Below are 12,842 nucleotides of genomic sequence, written 5' to 3'. Positions count from 1 at the left end.
TTTCGGTGTAATTTAACAATATCTCGGGAACGGTATAAGCTAAAGACTTGAAATTTGTTATGTAGCTCACAAATGTGACAAGGATGCATCACAAAAGGTTAGGTCAAAATAGGTGCTGCGGTTGGCGGTATTTTGACCGCTTTTTGGCGGATTTCGACCGCTTTTTGGCGGTTTTCAGCTATATCGACTAAACGGTTAGAGATATTGTAAATGTTACAACAGAACACCCAAATGAGCACCATTCAATAGGATAAGGAAAGTCGTGTGATGTTCACACCAGATTTTTTTTTTCTTCTCTTTGTCGGGGATTGAACCCGGGATCTCCGACGTGTAAGCTAATTGCGATATACTCAAATTATACCTATAACGCGAAACAAATCTAAACCCGGTTTCATTTTTGATAACAATTGATATTGAATTACCTACCATTTAGATATGGCACTATCGATATAATAAGCGATATCACAATAATGTAACACATTGCAATATTAAATTTCCAATAGAGAAAACATAATTTCCCATAGTGAGAACTTAATCCATAGGATTATAGGAATGTGCTCATGAGCTTTATAATCTAATCTACGATCTTTGCGATAGGTAGTACCCAGGTATATCACAAATAACGGAGAAAAACAATACTTCCCTGTACCACCTAACTACTTCGTATAGGTACTACATACTAGGATATGGAAAGTAAAAAAAAAAAAGTATGAATACTATAGTCGGTCATTTTGGATTTTTTTCTATCAAAATTCGTCAAATATCTACCTTGGGTTGGAAATCTAAACTGCATCAAAAAAGAGTGTTTTATCATCATTTTCCTTTCGTAGCAATGAAATAACTATGATAAACTCCTCCTCACACCATGTACCGTACCTATTTTCTAATTATCAAATACTATTTACTTAGATACTTTGTTATAAATAGATAAAATGTATTTTGTAGCTGGAGTTCATAAATGAGCAAAACTTGGGATTTACGTTAATGAATTTTGTTAATTACCAAGAGGAGCTAACCCCTAGTTAAAATTAGCTTATGCGTATGAGGCCACTTAAATTTTGTTATTTAATTAAGAGGTGCGCAACCTGTGGGTCAGGGTCGAATGTCTAAATGAGTCTTACAAAGTGAGTTTGATCTCCGTGTAATCTGATATCTGATTGGCTAAAATTTTTGAGTTTTAAGAATTGACCTGTACCTAGCTCGGGACTCGATCATATACCTACTCTGGGGGACCCAAATAAAAATTATCGAACCCAATAACATGAAAAAAAAAGGTCTACGGGACCCAATGAGTTTACGTCCGATCCGTGTATTGGAATAGAAACGCAAAGTATCCCGAAGTTTTTCGCTCACGAGTGTACAATGGGTACAAAATGTTACAAAAAATTCTATAATTTAAACATTAATGAGAAAAATAGTAAATAAAACCCACTGTTAAAAGATTCCAGCGAAGTATCCAAAGCATTCAGACACTGAAGTGTACCTAGGTTTCCAGAAAATAATTCTCCAGGTAAGAAAATCTGGATGAGCAAATGACAAAGATAAAAGCGGAAATATAAAGCCGGAATAAAAAATGGACATGGAAGAAAGTATACGGGTATTATGTGAAGAGTAAATCTAAGCTCTTAAGATTGAGACCAGTGGAGGTGCGTGCTAAAAGAATGAGGTGCCCACCTCTGTGGCCGAGTGCTCAAAAACACTCTCAACCCGCAGGTGCTAGGTTCGGATCCCGGCCAGGACGGAAATTTTCCAACCAAACTTTTCAGTTCTTGGATTGGCATGGATGTAAAAGACTGTGCCTTGAAGTAATGCGAAAGTGGTGCCGAGTTACAATCTTTCTTAAAGAAGTCAATTTTAAAATTTCATTTACCTACCGTGCTACTTACTTTATTGCACCGACAATTTTTTTTTTTTTTTTTTTTAAAATTTTCAACTTTGGTCGTTTTTTTTACTTTTTTGCCCCGAAAATTTTTTTTTTTTTTTTTTTTTTCAAAATTTTCAACTTGGGTCGTTTTTCTTGGGTACAGTATACTCGTAAAATACAACATTATCTATATTATTTTTCGATGCTCAATTTAGAATATTCGGTACCCAAAGTTTCTGATCCTTTCCTTCTTATTACATTCTCCTTATTCAAAGGTAGATTCGTCGATTTGTAGAAGCCTAATCCGTCCATTGAGGGCTGTTTGCCCCTACATATTATTCATAGAAATCTAAAAACATGATGTAAACAAGATGGCGCCAACATGGGTTGCGTTATGGGGATCAGGATTCGATGCGAAATCTCCCTATTATGTACAATGTAGATAATCGTACAATGGTACCCCATATTTCTCTCTTCTATAACTCGTACAATTTATTGTTTTAACTAATCACTTTTTCACTGGTAGCTACTTTCACCCAAGTTTGCTACCACTAAACTAATGCTCCATTTTCATTACATACAAACCCGGGTAGACTTTTGGGAACTAATAAAGTCAGTTTAATTTTTGCACTGGACCACACAGCACAGAAGTTTTTCTCTTGCGATCTTAAACCCACGAAACAATAACCACCTATTCAAATACAAACCAAACTCGAAGTTGATTAACTATGATTCCGAGTATAACGCTAATTCGCTGACTGAGCAATTTTTCTGAGCTGTGGAATTTTTAGGGTTGCCGTATAACTATCAGAGTATGCAATATGCAATAGAAGAAAAATTGGTGGAGATGTCTAGTTCACTCTGATAGAAAGATATAGACTTTGCATAGAAAGATTACCTACCTACTTGTAAGTCATTTTTATTTTAATTTTGAAAACATTCCGAGTTTCTTAAAAAAACAAATAATAAATATACCTACTACTTATTGAAAAAAAAACTTTAAAACACTAGCCAAAACTTCAACATGAACCGTAGACTGTGGATCCGGGCCTGAGTATTATTTACGTACACACAGCTGTAAAGTTGTAAATTGAATCCAATTTAGATATCAAGCAAGCGGTGAAATAATAAATTTAATATAAGAACACTTCCTTCTTTGTTGCGACACAGTTTTTCCTCTATTTGCTTTGGAAACAGGAGTTTTTGTCTTCATTCACCGTCTTACGGTGTGGTTACATTCGATGAGTTTTTCTAGTCATATACCTACGACGTCGCGCGATCGAATGTCAGCGTCTATGGTCCATTGTCATCGACTGATGTCCATCGACATCGCCTGCAGAACGTTCACACTATAAACGTGTTTTTCTTCCCCACCAAAATCCTTTGATCTTACCTAACTTACATGGGTTTCCAATTCCATATCGGTTCACAGAGAAGATAAGGATTCCAAAGAGTGAAGTAAAAAAAAATATCTCTTTGTAAGAAAAATCTCTTTGGGAATCCAGAGGATTCAGATTCTTGAATTCTTCGGAAAAAAAGAAACAATAACCTTAAGTATTGACAAAATTATTGCTAATGTGCGGGCGGCATAACATCAATATCAACTTACATTGCAAAGGAATGACACAGAAGGCCGCCGCGAGACCGAAAAAGGCCGCGTTCCCAATATCCTTGTAAATGATATAGGTGACAATGAGCGATATGATTGGAGAGGACCACATGAAGTGACTAGTCACTGTCACTAGGTCGAACCGGCTGACATCGTTCGACACAAGGTTGACGATTTGTCCCGGTGCTGTTTCCCGAGTAGAGACCATGTCCAGCTTGAGACACTGAAACGAAAACAAAGCCCTGCTTTATTGAACAGAATTCTGTATGTTTTACACCATACGATTAATATATACCAGGGATTTCCAACTTCCATGTGTACACAGGCCACATGCTACATTGGATTGGCAGGTACTTCGCGGGCCACATACACAGGGGAGCATTGTAATTGTAACACACATAAAAGAAATGAGTCAGTGCCCATGGCTAAATGGTAATTGCAATGGTCTTGCAGAGTAGAGCCGCGTTCAATTTCCAGCTGAATTAGACATTTTTCCCATGCATTACATTTAAGTAAAAATCCCACAAAAATGGTCTGGCGGGCCACATGTGGCCCGCGGGCCGCTAGTTGGAAATTCCTGACAAATATTATATTGTGTTTTCTGAACAAATAAAGAAACATATGAAACAAACTTTTGTGATAATATAGCATCACCTGTCTTCCTTCAGACAAAATGAAGTAGGAACTACACTAATACATGGACTAGAATCTAAATGCTGCCACGTGCGTCAGAGAAATAATTTGCCGGGAATCGAACCCGGTATACTGGAATGCAATCCTGTGAGTTGGCTCTGATTTTCTGAATTCTGTAGGTCAATTTAGGCCAGTCCTTTTTTCTCCACTTGTTCTCTTTTTTTGTAGTTTTCTCTAAACAATTTAGACCAACGTAATAACATATTAGACAGATTTCGCAACGCATTTTTTTTGGGGATCGGGACGATGCTCGACGAGTTTTGGTTTCTGCGCATGACACACATTATGGGGATTTGAACACGGGGATCGGAGTTACGATGTTTTGGCTAGAACATGGGGATTTTTTTCGTATTACGGTGATGAAATCCCCATGTTAGAAACGCGCGTAAATTTAAATTCTTTTTGAATAGATCACGGTTATTTTACATTTTTTTACCAACCTCAGTGGTGCAGTTGTTAACGCGTTGGACTTTGGATCTGGAGGTTGGTGGTTCGAGTCCAAGTCATGTCATGAAATTTATCTAGGTGAAATAATCGGGGAACGATGTTTGTGACAAGCATTTAAATATGCTTAACACAATTAAAATTCCTTTTTTTCCCCCGAGATTTTTTTTTTTTTTTTTTTTTTCATGTAGGTAGGTACCTTGGCACCGCTTTCATATTTCTTCAAATCTCTCAAAAGGTTGGGCACCGCTGACTTTAATTGGTGTAAAGTTCAAGTTCAAATTACCTTCCGAAATACGAGGGAGCATACAGCGGCTCTCATCCTGAGGCCAATATGACTGGACATTGTGTTATAATGGGCGTTGAGCAGAGAGTTGAGAAATGTAATGAGGACCAAAGCTCCGCCAGCCACGGCTGCTGTCTCTGTGGCGGTAGTGGATGCCACCTTGAAGTAACTCAGGAACATGCCGAGAACAAACGGCCGAGTTATTCTGAAAATGGAAAAACAGATTCGATTATTCACGGAAACTTTGCTCAAATTATAAATTACTTACTTCCTTATCCGTGTTCGAGATTTCTCCTGTATGAAAATCATATTGTTTTCCTCCATAATTCTGCGACAGTTATGGCTGCTGGAATACAGTCACAAAGATCTTGCTTTGTGCAGGTAGTGCCAATGTTCTTGCAGACAAATAGATTTAAATAGTTCCTGCTTTTCTAAACACATGTAGAAGATTGTTAAAGCGCCTAACGGGGGAAAACACATATCTAGCTCGACTAAAAGAGCAATAACTTGAACATCATGAGCACATTGCCTTCTGGAAAAACTTTAGAATACTTTGGATAAAGTATTTCTAGTTTATCCTCCCGTTTTCTAAGAGGTCTTTGGCCTGGCCTATATTGCTCCTGTATGCTATACAACTCCTTCTATCCCTGACGATTTATAACTTCCCAACTTTAAAACTTCATTCTAAAGGTTTGGCTTCAAAATATAAATGATTAAGTAGTCTTTACTTACCCTAGTACCATTTCTTTGAGAACGTGAACAATCCCCAAGTAGAGAAATTCTTTTTTGAACGTATTATACAGTGCCTTGAGCAAACTAGGTGTAGCCTTGCTGTTCCGTTTTCGTTTATCATTGACTTCTTTGTTCCAATTTCTGAAAAGTATGAGAAATGTGTAGAAAAGGTGTTTCACTGCCTTCTTTTTCGTAGCGATGAAACAGCTGCTACTTGGGACTGCACGGTTCTTTTTCATAGCATGCCCATTTCGTGTCCCTCACATCAGATGACCAAAAAGAGACACAATACTCCCCAATTCAATACTAAATACTGTCATCCCACAATACACCCCAAAGTGCTCGATAAAGCAGAAACACCAGATGTAGCCTGTGGAATCATTTGCATTTTTGCAATCTAAATTCATATCTTATACTCTTATACAAAATTCAAAATCTCATAATACAAGGTACTCTTACACAGGAACAAATGCTACATCGGGAGATGTGTCAAGTGAACAAAATATCAATTCATTATTCTTTATTTAAGTGTTTTTATCTACAGGTATATTTATGATATCATTGCATTTCTTTTCTACCAGCTGGACCCTGTTCTTCAGAGATACTATGCTCTTTACAATTCGGACTTTGCACATGTTCTCGTATCTGTTGAGTAGATATTTGATACTTTGTCTATCAGATAACATTTTGCAAACTAAGCCCGTGGAATGACCCCGTGGCATGCACGTGACATATGTACAAGTAGGGGGTCTTATCAGAACAAAAACCTCTGTAAATAATGTCATTCTTTCATAAATTAAGATGGGTGATGGGTGGGTAAATATTTGTAATACATTTGTATGTATCCTATGACGTATTTGTTCAAATAAATCATGATCATGAATACACATGTACTTCTTTTTAAAAATTAAAAATGGTTTATTTTTGTTCTAAAAATTAAACCACGGTATGTATACGTATAATACATTTAGCGTACAGTATAGCATGCAATTTATGTCATTAGATATTATTTTATTTTCTATTAGCTTTAGAATCAATCCATCATCTCATAATGCTTCGAGTAGCTCCTCCCTAACATGCGTATTCAGATACATGAAAAATCTTAATTAGTAAGTACTGTTTTTATTGTCTCAGGATTAGTTCAATTCGAGGGAAATCCCGGTTTCATCTCAATCCCAAGTTGGTAAACCCCAGCATTCGTAAGTTATTCATAACTGTTCGATGAAAATTTCAAATCCTGGTGCCATGTCTCATTTGCAAACACAGGATTTATACAAGTCTATTGACCTCTGCGCATGCTCAGATAAACTTTTAAAATTTGGTCAGATCAGATTCCGAAAATTCATGCTGGCGGTAAAGTTTAAACTTACGGATACTATTGTAAACCAACATGTTCCAAAAACATACAAACTAAATGCAAGAAAAATCATTCGTTTATAGTCTCAAAGACAGTATTGGCAAACAAATTGCATTAGATTACATTAAAATTGAGGAATTTCATAAAAAATCCTGTGTGCGGATTCCAGTATTTAGGACTATCACTTCCCAAGTATTTTCTATTTGAAATTGTGCCGTCCCATTCTAAGCTTAGCTACAAAAAAATGCTGCCTTTTACATGAAGTTTAGCTATTAATATTGCTGTCATTTACATGAAGTTCAGCTAATACTGCCTACTCCTTTTTACATGAAGTTCCCTTTTACAATATTTCTCTCTTGAACTACGTAGTCCAGCAGTAGTATAATAATGGGTTCTGACTAAATGCATCCCTGTGTTTACGTTTTTCTTTAACTTGACGTGGCTGGTACCTAGTACCTTAGTTTTCAGCCCTCCAATGAGACTTAACCTAAATGCAAAATAACTTTTAATATATATACACAAACTAATGCAAAATTGAACTAAAGCTGAGATCTTACTTTGCTCGGTTAATAGGACTTACATTTGAAGATTATCCCCAACCTTTTGAGATCGATCATTTTTCAAAGGTGCGCACAGATCTTCGATGCCAAACAATTTTGTGTATCCTCTTTTGAAAATTCCGTAGGTCCACCTGAAATGAAAATTCGAGTTAATTTTCCGGGGCCTATTCAATAAATTTACGTTCAAATTATGTGTTTGTTTAAAAAATGCCGTTTTCATGTGAAATTTGAGCAAAATTTGTACTTCGTTCGAAATAACATAGGTAATTTTAGGTGAAATTAGATGAACATTATTCTTTTCTTTATATTTTTATTACAAATAACTTCTTTTGTGAACCTTAGGGGATTTTGCATCGTGCATTTTCAAAGGAATCGTGAGTTTGAAATCAATTTTGTAATTAACAATCCAGAAAACATAGCCCGTCAGTTGTGAAAAGAGAAGATAAGGATTTAGAATAAAGTGTGCATTTTTCAAGTCCAATTCTTTTGATCCCGCGAGTACGTAAACAAAGGATTTCATTGAGGGCATCTCAACAAGTTCTAGAAGAGAGACTCGAAATTTCGTAAGAACGGCAACGTTGGCATCAGGTACTGCAAGGAAGTTATTTCCGAAAATCTAGACTCATAACAACTACCTATACCGATTAATTTAATAGGACAGAAGCAACATTTTATTAGATGCTGTTGAAATGGAAATTCATTTTTTTATCACCATCACCAATGACAAAAGCATTTAAAATGATCGATTTAATTCTCAATTTGTAAGTCGTCCACTATTAACTTTTATTTTACGGTCGCGTGTTTGAGTTTGAGATAAAAATTCTAGAGCAACAATTTCACGTGTCAAGTAGAACAGACATTTCTCTAATTAAACACACTATCACAAGTAGGTAGATAAGATTAATCTTAATGATTCAAATGTGTTAAACAGTTAGATAAAATTCGATAAGGGATCATTTAATCTGAGGTCGTAAAAAAAAGGATAATCGGACGTTCCTACGGGACACGTTAGTCGATGTTCGTCGTTGGTTTAATTTTCCTTCGGAAAAGTGGAAAATGGCAGAAAAATTGTTAGATCACTTACAAGAAAAACAGCACAGAAAAAAACGAAGCCTTTTCTCGTGGATTCTCACAGTAGGTTTTTTGTCTCGCCTCCATGGCCGTTCGAGCATAACTAATAAGAACTCTGATTGACTCTTGTGATAAGGTCTTGAGTACGTAATTAAAATTTAAAACCCGTAAGTAGAGCGGCATCACCCTCCATTGCTGAGTCAAATATCAAGAGTGAATCACTTGGACTGGGTAGCTGAATGAAATGTAAATATAAATAATAGTACATATGACGAAGACTTGTATGTACACAAGTACTAATATAAACAAATGCCATGTAGGTCCAGAGATAAAGACAAGTCGTGTCTCACCGCCAGGACCATAAGTGACAAACATGACAAGACAGTAACGCCCAGTGGATGTCATAAGCCAGAGCTACCTACCTAGTACAGCACTAAAAAAAGCATCTAGGTACTAAGTTGAATCTCAATATTAGAAATGGTGCATTTTCCTTTTGGGAATATTTCGGAAAAAGAACCGGTTCTCTTTTGAAAACTGAATTAGCGTCTTTACTAAACCATAGGAAATCTAAGATGACGCGCCATTGGAATCGGTTCCGTCTCCCGAAAGGAAAATACAACCTAAACTTGAAATCTACATTTCTTCCCTTACCTACTTTAAGTGTTTAAGAGAAAGATAGGCTGAAAAGCCTATCTCACGACTGTGGACCTCCGGCCGTGGCCTACGAGATAGGCCGTGAGAGAAATCTGTATTACTAACAAACGAAAAATAAGGAGAAGTAATAGATTTGGCTAAATAATCAATCTCAAATTATTTGTGGTAAAGCTCTTTACCACAATTTTTGTGGATATCACAGCATTAATAAGTGCCTCCTTTGCAGTCAATTTCCATACTTCGATAATCTTTTTAAATTGGTAATGCCGCCACTGGTCACTACTCGATTAAAGTAGCTACTCAATTGTCCTCACGAGGCTGAGTGCATCTCGAACTAGAACCGTAAAAACTTCGATTCCGCCGGGAATTGAACCCGGGACCTCCGGCGTGCAAGCCTAGTGTGATACCCACTCGGCCACGGAGGTTTACGATATTGGATAAATAATTCCTCCTCCTTTTTCTCCTTCACCTTTTCCCGTGTTCAGACGGGGTCGGCGTTTTTCACCAGCCTCTCAATCAGCCCTGTAGCCTATAGCCTATTCCACGGAAGTATGGAACAATAAAAGTCACAAGTGCAAAGGAAACTACCAAAGCTGGAAATTTTCTACTTCAAGATTGAAAATTGAATTTTAATTTGTTTCTAATTATAAGACCTCTAGGACCAACCTGAATTTGGCACACGAATGGGACATACTGTTCTTCTGCTGCCATTCTTTTCTTGGCGTTTTTGGCACATTACACAGCATGTTTTTGGAATTCACTGTCAAACATTTTACACAAAAGATGTATTTCATGGAGATAAAGAAACTCAAATCAGCGAGATTTTTGCTTCTAAATCAACGCCCGGTCTTTTCAAAGTTGATAGTATGACGAATTGGGAATGAGGAAACTAGTTTGTAAGTGGGATGTGCAAATGTTTCAAGCGAGCCTGATTGTAAACCTTTGTAAGGGGGTTGTGTAAAGATTTCATGGACAAATTGTGGGATTAGAGTCCAGAATACACGAGTGAAAGAAGAAAAAAAAATCGGGCTGATTGACTTTGGAATACCTAGTAGCTGCATTCTTATAAACTCTTTTCCGTCAACGGAGTACACATAGCTATTTGAGAACAGCCTTTTTCTGCTCGTGACTTGTAACTTGAGTCGATTCTTCTTTCCTTTATTTTTCCAGGGATAAAAATATGACATAACACTATCGTCTTGCTTCTTATCCAAGAACTGCAGTTTTTTTTTTTTTTTTTTTTTTTTTAACTTTTCTGACCTCACGGATAAACAAATAAGGCTGCAGTTCCACTGAATAAGGCTGCGTTTATACGAGATTAGATTTGCAAACTTGAGACGCGACATCTTATTTTTAATCTAGTTAAAAAAAAAAAAAAAAATACTTCACTGTAGTGCCGAAAAATGACAAGTATCTTCAATGTAAGAAAATAAAAAGATATACATGTATTTTTTATTATTCATAATAGGGTAGGTACATGAAAAAATAAAAAAAAAAAATGATTTAACAAATTATCTAAGTTTTCTTATATTCCAGCTACAAACGGTGATTCTCTCAGAATCTTTATGGCCCTCATACTTAAAACCATAAAAGGAACCTCAATTCAAACTTTCAACTTTCTAGGTGTTTGCTGTTCCGGAGATACAGTATTCAGTGTGACTGAGTGAGATTCTCATTTAGAGCCAGACAAAACAGTCGTAACTTATATTTCAAAGTCGTAACACCATTTCAAGAGTCGTAACTTCACTTGAGGGTCGTAACTAAAGTTTTTTTCGAATTTGTGTTGAAAACATAGAAGGTAACTATGATAGTTTGAGTACAGGACACAGATGTTAAATGAAATGAATCACCCAGTCTCCTGACAAGAGTCGCAAAATCCAGAAGAACCACATCTCTACTAAGTTCAGGAGAACACATACCATCCTGTATGTAAAGTAAACGCAAATCTTGAAGCAAAAATGTTATGTATTTTTTAATTGCCCTTCTCACATAAAAACAAAGTTTAGTGTCATCAAGGGAAATTCTTGACAAGAGAGAAAATGTTAATGACGTCATCCGAAGGAAAGTCATCCTGAATGCCAGTCCAGAAAGTTCCTTCATATCCTACGTTGTATAGTCAACAATATAGAACGAATAATCTAGGCCAATGACATCATTAGCATAGCCTAATTTATCTTCCCCCCTCCCCCTCCTGATGAGTACAATTTGTAAAATTTTCCAGGAGCTGATGTGAATTCAAATTGGTGCATTTCCCCCCCCACGTATCTACAAAAGAGGGGGAAGTACACAAACAAAAATTCATGTGATAGTCGTTGGTCATACTGCCCGTATATTTATATATTATTAAAAAAGAATACAACCTAAAAAGTATAAAAGGGATTAAAGTTCGTATACCAAGGGGGATAAATGAGGGGATACTTCATGCGGGAGGAATTCGGGAGAGGCGAAGTATTCGAAACTTTCCTGTGTGTACATAGGTACCCCTTCAAACTGTAAAAATATTCTAGCAGATCAACATTTTTTTTTTTTTTTTTTTTTTTTTACTAGCCAGTATACGAAAAATTTAAAATCATAAAAACGTAGTTTTTGTTAGGTAAATAATAATTAAATCCTAAAAAAAGTACCAAAAAAAAAATTAGTCCAAAAACATTTCATTCAGATGATATCTCCCAAGTAGTAACGAAACTTCCTGTGCGTAAAATAATGCCTCCTCCTTTAACAAAAGCTTTAACTTTGTGCCTGGAAACACATACACAAGGACTTAACGACGCCTGCGCAAACATAATAAAATTTTATTCCTGTAGGATAGCAATGAAGTTGGAACATGGGATCAGGGAGGTGATGAGGAATGAGGAATTTTTTCGTTAGTACAGCGAGGAAGCGACATAGTTTTCACGTGGAAACCCCACAAAAAATCGTTATCAAACGAAATATACCTATTTTTATTTATTATTATCACTAACCTCGAAAATTAATCCAAAGGAATTGAAATATTCAGTTTATTTTGCGCTTTTTATTGAAAAGTTTGCGGTTGTGGAAACCAACTAATTACAGAGTTGTATTTGTTTTTGACCATTTGCGATGTGTAAGATGGAAGATGTAAAATTGAAATTTCACCCTGGATTGTAACTGTGAGATGGGATCAACTCATGGTAAGGGAATACAGTGCACATTTTATTCATATTTTTTTTTTCTCGTAAGAGATTGCTGAAAATTAATTTTGTCATGATGATAAATTTTCCGTCCAGGAATTCCTTCTCTTCTTCCTCCACAAATTGACTTTTGTTTGAAAAAAAGATAATGAATATTAATTTGAGTTTTATTTGTGCTTTGTGAAACCATCCGTTTTATATTTCCTGAATCCCAGAAGAGATTTCAACCCATGGTTTGAATATTATTATTGTATTTAATCTGTGGGCCTTTGTGGAGTAAGTGTATCTATACTATATTATTTACAATGCACAAACGAAAACAGATAGGTAGGATTAACTTTATCTCAATAGGTGGAAAGCTTCAGGCATTTCATGATTAATAGAATAGAATTCTCTTTTCTATCCAACCATAGTGAGACT

At 36.1% G+C, this 12,842-nt stretch overlaps 1 protein-coding gene across 1 annotated transcript in view; it reads right to left on the bottom strand.

The window, feature by feature from the left end:
- LOC113466590 (multidrug resistance-associated protein 4-like) overlaps positions 1–8,820 on the bottom strand; it is a 24,353-nt gene extending 15,533 nt beyond the window's left edge. The window contains exons 1-5 of the mRNA XM_026822139.1: positions 8,630–8,820; positions 7,566–7,676; positions 5,629–5,769; positions 4,897–5,101; positions 3,474–3,696 (exon numbers count right to left, since the gene is read on the bottom strand). Of these exons, the coding sequence (XP_026677940.1) occupies positions 3,474–3,696; positions 4,897–5,101; positions 5,629–5,769; positions 7,566–7,676; positions 8,630–8,799 (850 nt within the window). The 5' untranslated portion in view covers positions 8,800–8,820. The remainder of the gene's footprint in view (positions 1–3,473; positions 3,697–4,896; positions 5,102–5,628; positions 5,770–7,565; positions 7,677–8,629) is intronic.
- Between the last annotated feature and the right edge of the window lie 4,022 nt (positions 8,821–12,842).

The sequence above is a fragment of the Diaphorina citri genome, unplaced genomic scaffold (assembly GCF_000475195.1).
Source record: "Diaphorina citri unplaced genomic scaffold, Diaci psyllid genome assembly version 1.1 scaffold298, whole genome shotgun sequence".
Lineage (NCBI taxonomy): Eukaryota > Metazoa > Arthropoda > Insecta > Hemiptera > Psyllidae > Diaphorina > Diaphorina citri.
This window is presented reverse-complemented; position numbering and strand designations above follow the sequence as displayed.